General features: G+C 42.5%; 1 protein-coding gene across 2 annotated transcripts in view; it reads right to left on the minus strand.

Moving 5' to 3' along the window:
• The window catches only part of PDE7B (phosphodiesterase 7B), a 299260-nt gene that overhangs the window by 19330 nt on the left and 262522 nt on the right, over positions 1-17408 (minus strand). For both annotated transcript variants that reach the window (XM_058566216.1, XM_058566217.1), the window contains 3 exons: positions 15952-16052; positions 14052-14183; positions 87-178 (listed from right to left, as the gene is read on the minus strand). In XM_058566216.1, coding sequence (XP_058422199.1) covers positions 87-178; positions 14052-14183; positions 15952-16052 — 325 coding nt within the window. The remainder of the gene's footprint in view (positions 1-86; positions 179-14051; positions 14184-15951; positions 16053-17408) is intronic.

A 17408-nucleotide genomic window follows, 5' to 3' on the forward strand; every position in this document is an offset into this window, starting at 1 on the left:
ACCTGGGGGGTCTCAAGCGTGCCCTCGAGAAACCGGCTTATCTTTAATGTGTGAATATCAGCGTGCTGCATCTCTGCGCCACTTACGTCATTTCCTTTGGCAAGTGAGCAAGGAGCCTTGATTCTCGAAGCATGCCAATTGTAGATCGCCAGTGGTGATTCTCCAGCACGGACATATTCTGAAAAGAAACAAAATTAAAGCTACAAATGAGGGAAAAGCCGGATACTGATCTTTCACGCTGCACACAGCTCCGCTGAGGCCAATATTTTCCTTCCAGCCAGTTTATACCTGATGACACAGAGGCAGACCAGAAGAGAAACACAAACTAAAGCAGCCCAGGCCTCTTCTCAAGGCCATGATGATAGTGGGAGGGCAGTAAGGCCCTGGCTGACCCTCCACTGGACGGTTGAATGAGGGTCTCTTTGCAGCATCATTCACTCCTGCCTCTGCCCCTGTTTTTGAGAGCCCGTTCAGGCAACACTCAATGTAGAAGAAAGAAAATCGGTAGCAATGGACGCCGTGGGGCTACGTGCATAACCTAAGCCAAGATTAGACTGTCGACCGAGCAGCAGGCTGCACAACCCCTGTGTGATCTACTGTACTGACCCTTGTTTCTTCAATCCCTCTGTGTCTGAAACACCTGGGCCCCTGGTGACACAGTCAGACTCCTGACTTCCAGTCAATAAGTTTTGATTTGGTAGGTCTGTGGTGATTAACTCTTATGTACACCAAAGTTTGAGACCACTGCCGTGGAAGCAGCTCTGTCAACAACCTTCATGCCCAGCATTTTGGCATTGAGCCCATTAAGTCTGAATTTGAATCTACTATTGCCTCCTTGTTCGATTCTCTTGATGTTTCCTCCCTCCTGGGAACCTCTACTATGTCACTCTCTCCTTTGACCTTACTATTCTCTCACATATGCTGCTTGTCTCAACATCAGTTAACCCTGTAGATAATGGATGTTTCTTACAATCCATTGTATTTGTTCTAATCAGCAAATGTTATGGCCTCACCACTGACTTCACATGTCTAGAATAGAACTCCTCAAGTCCCCAGGAAATCTTTCTTGCTGTATTTTATTATTTGTTTGTATATTCATTCTCCATTTTGTTTCAAGGCGGGTTATAAACTTAAAGAAATACAGGAAGATAACATTCATTAAAAGTGAGGGGAAATCGTGTGATTCTGCTTGTATGAGGTACCTAGAGTAGTCAAATTCATGGAGACGGAAGGATTGTGTTTGCCAGGGGAGAGGGGAATAGGGAGTTATTATTCAATGGCTACAGAGTTTCAGTTCTGCAAGATGAACAGAGTTCTAGAGATGGATGGTGGTGATGATTGCACAAAAGTGAGATGTACTTAATACTGCTGAATTGTACACTTAAAAATGGTTAAGATGGTAAATTTCATATTATGTATATTTTGCCACAATTAAAAAAAGTGAGAGGAAGAAGCAAGGAAAACAATATGGAGACTAAATGGAGCCAGGATAGAGACTGAAAACCGTTCCATCATTATGCCCCTACTGTGTCTTAGCCACCCATACAATGCTCAACCGTTTCAGCAAATGAGAAAAGAGAACCCCCATGAGTGACACAATCCAGGGTCCATTAGGAAAAAAGCAAGTTCAAGAAAACTGCAACTATTCTTGGTTCTAAAACCAGACAACGATTTCTCTGTAGGACTTTGTAGAACCAGTATCGTGAGTGGAGTCTTACACTGATCCTCTGTATAGGATGTTCTGTTGCTTTTCATTCCTCTCCTTGCCAGAGTCGTTATTCTTTATTCACCACTTGACAGTGTTTGAACCTGTGATGAGATTTTGTTACTTTTCTCAACTGGTCTGTTTTCTCCTTTTGGGCATGAGCCACACACAACAAAAGAGAATGTTTATTGGGAATAACATGCTAGACTAATTTGTTTTGATTGTAAAGATTTATGAGAGCAGAGAGTGATAGGTTAGTATGATGTAACAGATGTTCTATCCTACAGTGACATTTAATTCAGTCACTCATGAGTGTTCCCTTGCAAGACTAATTCGAGTAGATGTGGACACGAGTGTCCTCATGTGAGTTTTTCAAGGGGCCGGAAAACTGTAACAAGACCTAATGATAAATGACACCATGTCCCTGTTGAGTGGAACTAAAGTGTCTGGAGGGTTGCCATAAGCGTTGTTAGCTATGTCAGCCTGCCTTAACATCTTCATTAATAATCTTTCTGAAGACAGAATAAAAGGATACTTGGGAAATTGGCTGGTGAAACCATAATTGGTAATGAGCACTAGGAAATGGAAAGAAATTGAGTGGCTTGGAAGTCAGCACAGAGAAGAGACAATAGCGCTCACGATTACAAACACCACCGTTTGAGAAGCAGGCGTTATAAAGACAGTATGTTTGGCCAGAACTGTGTTGGAAGTAGGCCACTCCAGTGTGTTCAGAGAATAAGGAGAGAAGAGCCGCACATGGAGGGGGACAACGTTCATGAAACACCTCCTTCGTGCCAGACACTCTACACGATCTCATTTAATTCACGTAACTCTCCACTGTTTTTATCATTGACCCGTAGATAACACAACTCCAGGTTTCTTTGAGAGGCCACACGGCTAGTGGGTGCCTGAGGAAGGCCTTGAACCCACATCTGCCAGTTGTCAAGACCTGAGCTTTGCACACGGCCCTTGCTGCCTCCCAAGGATTTCCTCTGTGCAGCCACATCCAAACATTCAGAAGCCTGAAATTTATAAACTGAAGAATGCCTGCAGTTATACTTAATTTTCCAAAAATCATCTGTAGTTGCTGCTTTGAAGTCTATGGTTGATTGTTTTAATTAGATGTTAGTTTCTAAACCCACAGTGGAATCTACACGTATACCTCCAAATTTGGTTTCACTGTGAAAAATCCTGTAGTTTATGTTACGAGTTGAGTAGATTGAGATTGTCTTGGAGGAGAACTTATCTTTCAGCCACTCTCAACACTCACATCTGATCAGTCTCTGAGACTGCTGGCTCTTCCAACATGACATCACTCATACCCATCCCTTCCTTTCATTGAAGTGACACTATTTCAGCGCTTTCTTATCCTCCCTAATGCTCTTTCTTTCCATCCATCCTTCCTACAGCTGCCAGAATGTGACTTGTTTATTTGACAACATTTTCTATCATCTGCCTAATCACTGATTGAAATATCAACCAATATTTATTGAGCACCTGCCAATATGTCAGGTGCTATGGTGGGCTCTGGGGATTCAAAGATGGATAAGACAAAATTGCTGCCATCAGGGAGCTCACCAACTTCAGTATGATCATGCTACCTGCCTTCCCCCAAGCCCTGCTCCAAACCTCACAAAGTTCCCTATCAGATAAATTATGCTCAACTCCTTAGCTCAGCATTCAATGCTCTCTGAAAATTGTCCCAACTATCCTTCTGTTCTTACATATTTGAGATAATTGAACACCTTTACCTCTCGCTTCCTACAAAACTCTTATAGTCCAAATAAACGATACCATATTAATAAGACTATAATTTAGTATTGACATAATTATTAAATTATTACTATATGAAAATGTCCTCTTCTTTTGCCTTCCAAGGTGGTTTATTAGCCTCAAACACCTCTTTCTCTCTGTTTACTTATCAAACTAAAACTAGTCTTTCAAAGCCCACTTCAAATACTCCATCCACGAAGCCACCTGGAGTGATTCCCGTCAGAGGTGGACTTGCTCTCCTCTGAGTCCTCGGCTCTTTCTTGGGCATTCTGCACGTCCTGAGTCCTGTTGAGGTGTGTGAGTTATCTATGACCTTCCTTTTCTTCTTACTAGATTATAAGCTACACGTGGGTAGGGAGCCTGCCTCATTCCTGTTGTATCCATTCAGCTCTGTGTCTTGCACAGAGAAAGCGCTTTCTATTAATTTGCAAAATAAATCACTGAACAAATTACTCAATTTCATTCAATAAATATATCGAGCACTTACTGTGTTCCAGGCTCATGCTTGGAATACACCAGTGAACGAAACAGACAAGGACTAGTGGAGGCAGGGATGGGGAGAGACGGAGAATAAACAATGAACATAATAGTACTTTAACTCTGGAAAAGATTGTACAGCATCTCAGAAATTGGTAAATGCATGGAAAGCAGGAAAAGCAGAGCAGAATAGTGGGAATCTGAGAGTCTTTGAGGGTGGGGCTGGTAAGGTCATCGGGGTAAGAGGTGAGATTTGAACCGAGACTTGAAGGTGGGAAGGAGAAAGCCGTGCTGCTCTCTGGGAGAAGAGCGCTCCAGAGGAAACAGCTGGAGTCACGGCCCGCAGCGGGGAGCAAACTGTGAGGTCCACGCGCAGTGGGAGAGGGGAAGAGTTGGAGACGCAGTGAGAGACCAGGTCGTGTACCGCCTGCTGGTCGTTATAAAGATTTTGGTTTTTCCTCTGAGACAAGTAAAGAGCCACTGCAGGCATTTGGGAGGAAGGAAACGATATAACTTACATTGAACTAAGATCACTTTGGCTGCTGAGTAAAAAATAGAGTTTGGTGGGGATAAGGTTAGAAGCAGGTGTAGAAGGCTATTTGGGGGTGACCGCAGTCATCCGGGTAGAGAAGATGGAGGCTTGGACAAGGCGGGTGGAGGAGCGGAGAGTGGTTGATTTCCGGATCTGCAATGTTTCTGGCCTGAGCACCGGGAAAGCTGGCGTGCCCATTGCCTGTGATGGGAAGGCTGCAGGGGGAGCAGGTTTAGAGGCGGCCAGGGTTGCACATGTTGAGTCCGAGATATCCGTTAGACACGTGGACTTCGTGGCGGAGTGTCAGATAACCAAAGGAGTGACAACAACAACAAAGGAGAACAAGACAGCTGCACAAGTGCTGCAACTCCTGGATTTGAGGGGGACTGTCACATGCAGGGAAAGCTCACCCTGATTAATCATTTTGATGGTCCCAGGGTTACAATTAAGCATCAGGTGTGGCAGAGGCTCTTGTGTGTTCATCCTCTAGATCCGTTTTCCTCTCCTCCTTACTCACAAAACCTCAGTTTTTAGGCAGCCTCATGGCTATCCAGAATAAAGATAACATTTCCCAGCCTCCTTTACAACTAGGTGGGATCATTTGTCTAAATTCTGACCCATTAAATGTAAGCAGAAATGTATGAGATTTCCAGGAAGGTTGTTTAAAGGGAACTGATTCATCTGGGAGAGGCCTCTTTTGCTTTTACTCCTTCTTCCTTCTCACTGTCCAGAATGCAGCTAGAATGGCTGGAGCTCCAGCAGCTATCTTGGGCAATGAGGACAAATGTCACACCCTAGTGATGGTAGATTGTAGAACTAGAGGGATCCTTGGACCCTCATCCTTAATTTTGTGAAGCCACTGTGCCTGCTCTGGACTGCCAACCTCCAAACTTGTTTTATGAAGGACAGAAATAAACTTCTGTTTTTGTTTAAGTCACAAATACACTAAGTTATTTGAAGTTAGTCTTCCACTTCATTATGAAAGAGTTAATGAAAAGGTCTTTTCAATGTCTTGATCTATAATAATGCTTGGTTTTTGCATAAGAAAGATAATAAAGAATTTTATAATGCCAAAAAAGAGAAGAAACTACCTTAATAAAGTCAGAAACACATGCGCACATACACACACACAAACACACACTTCTTATTTCTGAGATTAACCATTGCCATCTGCTGGAACAGATTTCCCTGGTTCTCCAAACAGACCTGACCACTCCCTCGTCCAGCTCCCCACCCCACCCCAAGCTGCTACCCTCATGTCTAAAACTCATTATGGCAACTTTGTCCACTGGCCTCGCTTACATGTATCAATGACCCTCACATGTTTTGTTCATTTACTCTTGAAAAGAATTTTGAAAAACCATGCTCTCCCTATACTTTTTAGAATTGACATCTAAAATCACAAATTTCACTGGTAACAAAAAATGTATATCCTGTGTATTTGTGAATATTGGTATTTTAATATATAACCATCACATCAGTCTTTTTTCCTGGGAAGTTTTTTTTTTTTTTTTGTGAGGAAGATCAGCCCTGAGCTAACATCTGCCAATCCTCCTCTTTTTGCTGAGGAAGACTGGCCCTGGGCTAACATCTGTGCCCATCTTCCTCCACTTTATATGAGATGCCACCACAGCATGGCTTGCCAAGCAGTGCCTCAGTCCGCGCCCGGGATCCGAGCCGGTGAACCCCGGGCCGTCGCAGCGGAGCTCGCACACTTAACTGCTTGCGCCACCAGGCCGGCCCCCACATCACTATTTTATGTATTAAATGTGTCTAAGGAACTCCAAATACCATTTAATGCCCATTGAAAAAAACACATGAATAATTTATTCTGTAAATCAGAAATTTTAAATTGATTCTTTTTCCTCTATAACTTATATTTTCACTCTATTTACCCATAGAATTTTATTTTAATGTGATATATTTTTGTGTGACATTCTTTTATTGTCACCCTATCATATTTCTCTGCAACAAAAATAAGTATACAAATTGAAATTTTAATTTAACAAATTTTCCTAACATCAGGTCTCAGTAGTAAATGTTTTTCTAGCTTGAGTTTACAATACAATTATTAGTAAGTAATTGATCAAAATACATGTATATTGCAAATTTGGAAAAAATAATCATGCTTAAGAATAAAAATTTATTGGCAATGCATCTACTTATGAGATGGCTGGTAGAGGGCCGGTACCTCAATTACAGACTTCCTTTAATATTTTTAGTTGTTCCTTTGTTTGGTATGTTTTCACACTGGGGAAATTGCACTATTGGTGCAATAGGGACAATATGCACTATGCAGAATGGGCAAGAGAGGTGTCTTTCTTTTGCAAAGTGGGAACAGCGTCATTGTGAAAGGGGAGTGGGAAAGTAGAACCACCTTGAAGGCCCTGCCAGCACATTCCAGGCAGGTCTGTTTAAGGACCTGACAGTGGATTCTGCTAGCACCATTCACGCCTGCACACCCGTGGACAGTCTTCGCATATCCCCACAGGCATATCTGCCGAGTCTGGAACCCGCTGCCACACAGGATCGCTGTTGAGAGCAGGGAGCACATCTTACTCCTCTTTGTGCCCCAGTAGGTGGCACAGTGCCACTTAAACATGTAAATATTTGCTGAACGGATACTGAGTAATTAACTTCTGGAACCTAAAAGTAGCTGCAAAAGTTTAAGTAATTGTTAAAAGAAAAAGAGTCCTGTTAAGTTTTTGGTCAATATCTGATAAAAGCCAGACTTGGGGTCTTCTGTTGTGAAATCCTTAGACTTAGGCAAAAGCCGAAGAGATTTTTCAGTTATTATAGCAATGGGCTCTCTGCCACTACTCACTCACGGACAACCAGGATCAAGTAAATGACTCCAGAAATGACACACATCAGATAGCATTTGTCAGTTCTCAGATAAACAATTAAGCAGGTCATTATACAGAATTTTTCAGTCAATGCTTCTCATTCTTCATGGTGTACTCTCACTGTGGGCTAGTAAGAAGGCCGTACTGAGCAACAGCAGCTCCTAAGTGGACAGAGGGGGTGCGTGCCTCGACCTGATGGTCTGGTCTGCGAGTTGCTGCCCCTCCTTGTCAGATCTCCACTCTGGGGCTCTGTGTGCTCTCTGTTGCTGGCATTCCTGATCTCTCAGTGTTCCTTGGGTTCTGTTTCCCTTGCTGCGTGCATCTACCCATCCATCCATCCACTTACTCATCCAGCGAACGTCCCACCACCCACCAAATATTCCCTGAGCACCGGGACCGTGCTGGATGCTGAGGACCAGCAGTGAAAGAGGAAGGTGCCCAGGAGCTTGCAGAGCACGGGGCTTCTGGACATCTAATCAGGAGATGGCAGTGTAGAGAGAGAAACACCATGATAGGGAAGTAACAGGGGGCTGTGAAATCATAAAGGAGGGCACAGAAGATGGATTTTTGAAGAAAAAGAAGGCTTTCAGGAGGAAGATGTGTCCAAGTTGAGATCAAAAGGGTGAGTGAGTTAGAGAGGTGTCAGAAAGCACAGGCACAGAGACAGAGTATATTTCATTGACACGGGCAGAAGGAAAAGCATGTGTGTGAAGACCTGGAAGCCAGAGGGACACTTTATATCTTCTTTCCCTGTTTTATTTCTTCTGATCATTAGAAATTTTCACTTTCTAATATACCCTATATATTACTTAGTTGTTTTTGGCTACCCCTGGTAGAAAGCAGGGATTTTTATTTGTTTTGTTCATCTTTTGTATTCCTGGCACTTGGCACATATTAAGCACTCAGTAGATATTTATTGAATGAATAAAAGAATGAGTTATGTTTGGGAATCGGATGGTGCATAGAGCCTAGGAGAGTAATGGCGGGAATGGAGCTGGGAAGTGTAGTGGGGGTCAGATCATAATGTGGTTTGTAAACTCTGTTAAGACATTTGGACTTAATCTGAGGGCAATGGGATTTTAAGCAGGCATCTGTGGGTCAGATTTGAGTTCCAGGAAACTCATTCTGGCTGCACAGTGGAGGAATGGCTGGAGCTAGGCAAGGCTGAGTGTACATAGAGGATGAAGATGCTGGTGCCCTGCACTGTGGGAGGGGCTGGGGTGAACAGGCTGGCATGTGCTGGTGTTTCATAGGCAACAACCAGAGTTATCTGTGTCCTGCTTAATAGGGGGTGGCTCTGCTCCTACAGGCTCATCTGGCTGTCACAGCGGCTCAAAGACCAATATCAGCAAAAGGTAGATTGAAGAAAGAGGAAAATCATCAGAAATACTCATGGAGATCTCGACATAGGATGAGATGATGCCGCCTTAATATCCGTTGAACTCCCAGCACTGTTTTGGAATCCCACACTGGGTACCACACCTGTCCACCTTTAAGAAGCATCAGCTCAGCAATTTCACATTATCCCAAAGATAGCTTGTTCTAGTGCCACAAACTCTTCATACTTGTAGTTTTAAGAATAATCTTCACCACACAGTTGAAAGAGTAAATATTTACCTTTGTGGCGACAAAACCTATTAGAATTTTAATTTGGAAAAATCAAACCCTTAACACCCGTAAGGCAAAAACTTTATTTCCATTTCTGTCTGTATTATCAAGTATGATCTGCCCTAAGAAGAAAACAATCTCTTTGTTCCCGAATACCAACACATCTGGCGTTTAATAAATCACCAACACAGGCTTTCAAATTAAATCAAGAGTCTATTTGTCAAAGAGAATCTGGCAGAGCAGACTTCGTATCATACAAGGCAGCTTTAAACTGTTGGGTTTTCTTTCCTATTTATTGTGCACTTTCTTCGATTAAAATACTTAGAATGATGTTGATAAACTGAGTTTCGTGTACAACAGGAATCAGAGTTAATTACACCTTTTAAGCCAGAGGATACAGGAAGAAAAATAACAACAGGAACACAGTCTGTGTTTTCATTTTTAATTGCTCACGAAACAGAGAAGCAAGTCTCCAGCAGGTAATGAAGTCTCTGAGTTCTTCCCTAACAAGCCAACTGGTCTCCTTGGTAACGCTGCAAGAGCCCCAGCCCAGGAGGTCTCAGAGGAACAGAAGCTCCTTGAGTCCTAAACAAGACCTTGGCCCCTGAAGAAACTATAGCACTGCCATGTTTACTGCCTGTTGGAAGCATCTACCCAAGACACTGCTCTGGGAGCAAGGAGCCTGGACATTAACTGCTGTCCATGGGGCAGGCCTGTGTTCAGATCAGGGCCACAGATACCCCACATGCCAGCCACCTCACCGTGAACGGCAGAAGCTTAATGAAACAGAAAATCATATCTCAGCCTCTTTTTTACAATTTTCACGCTACTTGCCAAAAACACCTTTCTTACTGCAGAAATTGTGAGGTTTACGTATCATGTTTGCTGTTGCTTGACTAGAGGTCATAGGAGCACGTGGAAGGAACATTTCTTCTGGCTCTGTCAACTTCATATTTATGGTTCAGAGTCATCAAGAATGAAAAGTGGTTAAAAATGCTGACCTACTCTAAGTGCTTGTGATAAGTGATTAAGAAAAATGATTATAAACTCCTGCAAGACGGTAGAGGGTGTAATAAATATGTTTCATGGAACAATTAATTATTATGTTATTCATATAGATTGCTCTGTCACTAGTTAATACGTAGTTGGACACCATCAAAAGGAAGTAAATTCTAAATTGAACTGAAAGTGATTCCTTTTGCAACTGTAATAACCAATATCATGTCTGATGTATTGCTTACTTTGCCCAACTGCTGAGCCCCCGGGTGTGGAGGGTTGGAGGGTGGAGGGACAGAAGATGAGTCCTTGGTTCTGTCTCGCACATGCTCCTTTCCCTCTCAGTCCACCATGGACCCCTGGACTGCTTCCAGTCTGACGAGAGATGTGCCAGTGGGAAGTGCTTCATCACCTTCATGGGTTGGTGATGCGCAGCTATGAGTCTGGCCCAAACAGCAGACAATGCAGGGAACCCTCTGACCCGGCCTTCACTCCAGCTGCCCTGGCTCTCTCCTTATCTCAGGGCATGAGCACGGGCTGGGCGTGCGTGAGGCAATGATCTTCTTATTTATTAGAACTGAAAGAGCACAGCCAACAAAAGGAGGCGGAGGAAGCCCTCTTCCATTTTGTCTCATTTATAGTAAGTCTGGATTGTAGCAAAGGCACGCACAGGCTGTTCTCAAAGCCACATAATTGCTGGCACATCCCTCTCTACGTATTCTCAATAACCAAATGTGTGTGCATGCGTGTGTATAATTTTTGTGTGTATATATATTCGCAACATATTGTGTGATATATATGTAGTATCTATATATCATCTGCAGAATCAGTTTCCATCTTCCCATCACCGTGTGCTTGTAGCTGTCTACTACAGAGCACTTAGCAAGTCTCTCCCACTCCAAGATACTTGTCTATAATCCCTTTGTCTCCTTCACTGCAATAGGATGACCTGGAGAAGAGCTCTTAGTTTTCTGCACATAGTAGGTGATTAATATGAGTTTTAGAGGCAGTATGTTTAGTGCTTAGGCATTTTGCCTTTGGAGACAAAAGACTTGAGTTCTAATCCCAGCTTTGCCACTAATTAGCTGTTTATTTTCAGGAAAAACTCTTGAATTTCCTAAGTCAATTTCCTTTTTCTGGAAAATAGGTTGATAGTAGTACCCACCTAACTGGGCTATTGTGGAGATTCAATAATATAATGTATAAATAGTATTCAGCACAGTGTTTGGATCATAGTAAGTGTTGAATAAAGCTTAGCTGTATAATTCATTGAACTGAATTTTTGCAGAAATTTTTTTTATCTTTTTGGAGTTCCTTCAGATAGTAAGTAAACAATGGTATATAGCCAAATATAAAAGGCATCATAAATTTTTTGGACAAAATTGACTTCTCATATTATTTTCAAGTTCTCGTAATAATTTTTACTTTTTTCTTTTTTTTTGCTGAGGAAGATTGGCCCTGAGCTAACATTTGTGCCTATCTTCCTCTATTTTATATGTGGGATGCCGCCACAGCACAGCTTGATAAGCAGTGTGTAGGTCTGTGCCCGGGATCTGAACCTGTGAACCCTGGGCTGCCGGAGCAGCACACACGAACTTAATCACTATACCACCGGGCTGGCCCCAATAATTTTTACTTTTAATATGAGAATTCCCAACTTCACTGATAAAAGTTTTGGCTTTTATCCTAGCCAGCTCTAGGACATTGGAACTATCTTTACGATAATATGCAATACTGGCTTGCCTTCAACACTGTCCCTAAAACTTAAAGAGATGGATCTTAGCGTCCCAGAGATCCTAAGACCAGTAGAGCAGGGGACTGATGAAAATAGCATCTTGAATGTGATTTTTGAGTTCTATATCCCAACTTCTCTCCATCAAAAGTCATTATCAAAAGATCCTTCTCTTTCCTATCAAGGATCAGGACAGACAGTTCAGATGGATAAATTCACTGCTAGAAAAAATAATAGCTCACTTTACTGTAGCAACATCTTTGAATACAAAGAACAGCACAGGTATTTACTCTTCAAAGAGGTTTTAAAAAAGTTGCATCTGTGTGTATATCTTTAGCTAGCTCCTCAAGCCTTTTCCAAACTGGGATTAACCTTTCTTGGACTTTGCACATTTTGAGCATCTGAGTTTGAACAAATGTTTGAGGGCAGAGATTATATTTTATTCACCTTTGTACTCCTAGTTCCTAGTGTATCATCCAATATATGCAACAAATAGTTCCTGATTAAAAATATACAAGACTACGGGGCCGGCCCGGTGGCGCAAGTGGTTAAGTGCACGCGCTCCGCTGCGGCGGCCCGGGGTTCGCTGGTTCGGATCCCGGGCGCGCACCGACGCACTGCTTGGTAAGCCATGCTGTGGCGGCGTCCCATATAAAGTGGAGGAAGATAGGCACCGATGTTAGCCTAGGGCCGTCTTCCTCAGCAAAAAAGGAGGAGGATTGGCGGATGTTAGCTCAGGGCTGATCTCCTCACAAAAAAAAAAAAAAAAAAAATATACAAGACTATACGTTGCATTGAAAGGGCTGCAGAATTCAGTTGTATTGGAATGTTAATTTTTACCAAAGAGATTAAAATAAAAATTATTAAAAATTATCTGCACTTGCACGGAATCTGTTTTTTTGAGAACATTTTTAGTATCTGAAAAAGATAGATTGGATTATCTTTCTTTTGAGAATCAATTTTTGTTAATTAGCAGTGAGTATTTAATCCTTCATTATTGATGAAATTCTATACTTTCTTGTTCTTATGTCTTTAACATCTGGCATTCTTTCTGACTTCCTGTCTCAGTGTGAATTCATTGTGTGTTTTATGTATATTACATGTAAAGCACAGTTCTATGACCCTCATTTTCATGTCCAAATCAGTGAGTAGCAGTTGATACTCTCTCAAACTCTATTGTTATGGCTTATTCGATGACGAGAAATTAGAATTATGTAAGCATTTACTTTATATTGGAATGGATCAAGTAGCCAATCTTGTTGATTGATTTCCTTTGTGTAAAAAAAGACATTTGAAAAAGCCAGAATTGACTGGAATAGAAAATCTATTTGAGGGCTCTCAGTCCAGGCATTCATTTTTTCCCTAGTCAAATATTTATGTTTTTCTCAAGCAATAAATTTAGCTTCTGAGATGGTTTAAAAAGTTTAGTTTTAATTTTCTTTGTTAGGTTTTTAGGTTATTATCAAAAGTCTTTCTTTGTTCTGTCATCCTGTCTCCTCTCTAAGACCATATCTGTCCCAGCTCTGGATGCTGGCTGACGGCCCAGGTGCTGAGTACAGGCCAGGTGGATCCATGAACCCTGGAATGCCAGGTCCTACCCATGCCAAAAGCTAATCGACTGGTTGGAGAGAGGCTTTCATTCATCTTCCAATCGTGCTTTATTGGAAATAAATGCATCCTCAAGCTGCAACAGCTTGTACAATGCAACTATTTTATGGGATCTGGTAGGAATTCTTTCAGCATTGAAGTTTTCAAAAGATCTACTAAAATTGAGATCAATGACTCCCTTGTATGCAATGATTTTGTGAATGACAAAAAAAGGTCTCCAAAGAACCATGTTAAAAATCCTGGGAGTAATTCATTTATGATATAGGATTTAATATCTGAAACAATATCACAGATAAAAGTTCTCCAGGCCAACCTATTCACGCTGCTGAACTATTTTATCAGAACAAAGTATGCCTATTGTCTTTGATAACATACTTCTGACTCAGAGGTCAAGAAAGTTCAGAAAGGGCCCTAAAGACATAAGCAGGAGTTAGGTTTGCAGCTGGGAAGCTTCATTTATAGAAGTCCTGCAAAGACTGGCTTCAACTGGCCATTATAGGTAAGATGGTTCCCGGGGAGACGGATATTCTCAGACCATGAGAGAGTGGGTTCAGGGGTGCTGTTTGACTTTGGACAATTTCAAACCTCTTTGCAGCAAATTGAATTGCTTGGATATCCTTGTAAATCAATTCAATCTTTCTGAGGGGATATCCTGGACCTATTTCAGACCTGTGCTCTTCGGCTGTGGTCATCATTAAGGCTGACCCTGAATGAGGGCTATCTCCAAGGAGCAGCTGGCCGTACTGTGTCTGGGTCGATGTTGAGCTCCCTTACCTGATACAGGTTGGCGAGGTGGTGGTTAGTTTTGATCAAAAATGGCTGGTTCACCCCTGGGTGGTCAACATCGTGTGCGGCTGCAGCCAGCAGTCCGAGCATGATGTCCAGAGGTGTCAGGAAGCTGGCGAGCTGTTAGAAAAATCAAATGGGGAGATTGATTGGTGTGTTTTCACAGATAGGTTAGCATTTGTCTTGGCTAAATCAAACCAAATGAATCATCATAGTGTCGTTCAGGCCTTTCACCCAGAACTTTACTCTCTGAAGCAGTCAGTGAGGTGATATTCACACGGAATCACAGGAAAAAAGAAAGGACTATGTGGAAAGTAATTAAGCTGCTCAGATTGTGTATATCCTTCAGTCCTCTTCTGACTGCCGCTCTGTTCTGTTTTGTTGTAGGGGTGTTGCTTGTGGGCAGCACTGCTCTACGGCTGGAGGGGAGAAGGCAGAGCCTGGATACCCTTACCTCTAGAGAAAGCTATGAATCAAGGAAAAAGTTGAAGCCAAAGTGATGGACATATTAAAAAATCATTTGTGTATCTCAACCATCCACTATAGCCTTGCCACTTTTTTGAATATGAAATGAAGAGTTGGCTGAATTGCAAAATTTGTGTATGCCTCAATGTGTAATAAGTAGTGGGTGAACGTGTGAGGCTGTCAGTTTTCTGGTTAGCTGGGAAGACGAGCAGGAGGGTGGGGGTCCAGCACTGACTTCAAATATACAACTGTGTGATACATGACAACTTGCAGACCACTTAGAGATTCAAAACAAAACCTTTACTGTCTTTGGGATATTTGATAGGAAGGAGGCATCTACTCAGTTTTGTCATGGGAATGCCTGCCTGTCATCCATATATTTAGTGGTTGATGTTAAAACTGATTGAACTAAACAGAGTCTTGGACTGTGATATCATTTTCCCAAAACCTTAAGAAAGCTCATGCTGTATGTTATACCAACTAAGTTTTGTGTGGCTAAGAAATGCCTTGATTTTGAGTAACAAGCATTATTATGATGTTTTTCATTTTGGATTGGTTTATCACATCAGAACGTGCTTGCTAAGAGGTCTTTGGTGTTCATAAGTTTTTTCTCGGGCCTGAATCAGGCTGTCCAGTTGCCTTCGTAGGAAATGGAGCTTGACTCTTGAGGAGTTTTGATTCTATTTGTTGATCAAAGACCATGAGATGTGCCGGCCCAGTGGCTTAGCGGTTAAGTGCGCGCGCTCCGCTACTGGCGGCCCGGGTTCGGATCCCGGGCGTGCACAGACGCACCGCTTCTCCGGCCGTGCTGAGGCCGCGTCCCACATACAGCAACTAGAAGGATGTGCAGCTATGACATACAACTATCTACTGGGGCTTTAGGGGAGAAAAAAAAGGAGGAGGATTGGCAATAGATGTTAGCTCAGAGCCGGTCTTCCTCAGCAAAAAGAGGAGGATTCGCATGGATGTTAGCTCAGGGCTGATCTTCCTCACACACACACACACACACACACACACACACACACACACACACACAAACAAAGACCTTGAGATGGGAGACTTTTCCCAGAGAAGTTCAGTGCTGGTACCATTTGTGGCAAAGGTCCAAGGCAACCCAGTTAGTTCTGGGACTTTTGAAGGTATCTGAGATGTAGGTTGCCATGGAGAGGGTTGTTTCTGTCCTAATGCAGCCTTGAAAATGTAAAAATTGTGAAAGGAAACCTCAGAAAGTTTGCCTCCTCTTTCATGGGTATTATACGATTTTCAGAGCTGATGCTGGGACTTAAATATAAACAATCTGTATTCATGTTGTGAATGACCCACACGTAACACAGTTACTCTGATGTGTTGGGTGATTCGGGACCTCGCAGGTGGTTTACTTGCATTTCCAGATGGCTGGGGAGGTGGCTGGGTCTTGCCTTACCTTTGGCTCCTTCAGGTAGCAGTGCATGGCCTGGGTGACATCGGCCGCGTGGACAGCATTGTGATATGGATTTTGGCTGTGGTAATCTTCTTGAACCATGACTAGGAGGTAAATAGATAACTTAATCAGCTAACTCCCAAACAGGAAGGGCGTACTCACTCAGACTGAGGGAGGGTCCTTTTTGCTTAACAGTAGCAGTGTCTCCAAAGTGTGCAGCCTGGGGACACTTTAAAAATGAACATGGTTTGCAAGCTTGGCAGCTCCTCTGGGCTGTATTGAGTGGAGGAGGTGAGGTGGATGGAGAAAGGCTAAAAGGATTGGTGAGGCCTTGGGGATTCCTCACCACCTTCATAAATCACCCCTTTCTGGCATTCGTGAAGGCTTTCATTCACAGGAAAAGTAAATATGTAGGAAAAGGACAACTTCATTTCACACTATAGTTTAATGATTTGTTTGCTGCTGTTTATGAATAACATGCCATAAAAGAGACTTCCTTTTAAAGAGCCCTAGTAGTGTCAGACTCCTGATATCCGAAGATTGGTTCATCACCTGAACAACAAATACTGACTGAAGCAAATCTGGGGCTTCCTCAGGCGGAAACTCTAAGTGCTGTGTTGATCCCGCTGAGGACTCCTGGGTTTTATACTTACCTTATTCAGACAAAGTTATCATCTTTCACGCCCTTCTAAACTAAGGACCTGAGTGCTCTTGGAACCAAGTAGAGACATAAGCAAAGCAATTTTGGTTTGCTATTTACAGAAAACACTAGCCTGTTTCTTCTAATAACTAAGGTAATACTTAGGATGCGATACAGTCAGTGTGTATAGAATGTCCAGGTTTGCAAATGTGGCCACATTTTCTCTGCCCATACTACGAGTTTGGTTCTGGATCTGGGTGTTATTTCTGTCACCAAATCTTTGCAATCTTTACGTGTACTCTGGGTGCACACACATGTCCGAAGTACCTGTGGTCTCCCTCTTTAAGCAAATCAGAATTATTTGGCCCTATTCATGGCTATGCCTTTGCTCAAGCAATCCAAATTCAATTAGGTTGAGGTTATTCGTGTTTCTGGATCTGAGCCATGTTGTGGCTGGTTTCAAAGATTTATGTTGTGCCTCGTATACCTTTTATTCAGCAGGTTTATTTTACAATTATATTTAAATTCTGGCTCTGTCACTTATTGTTTGTACTGGGTAAGTTCCTTAACCACAAGATTCCTTCATTTCCTTCTCTATAAAATTGGGATAACAATAGCTCCAGTCTCAAAGGGTTGCTGTCGGGATTAAATGTGTTACCATGTGCAAGTCCTTAGGAGAGATTTCTTGGGCCTGTGTAGGCGCTGTAGAAGCCTGGTGGTGGTGGCTGCTTTGCCACCACTGTCACTGGTATTTTACTCTTGACGACATCAAGTCAGATCCAACGCACAGCCATGGGGCAAGTCAAAGAAGCTAGAAACA

The sequence above is a fragment of the Diceros bicornis genome, chromosome 23 (genome assembly GCF_020826845.1).
Source record: "Diceros bicornis minor isolate mBicDic1 chromosome 23, mDicBic1.mat.cur, whole genome shotgun sequence".
In the NCBI taxonomy this organism is placed as follows: Eukaryota; Metazoa; Chordata; class Mammalia; order Perissodactyla; family Rhinocerotidae; genus Diceros; species Diceros bicornis.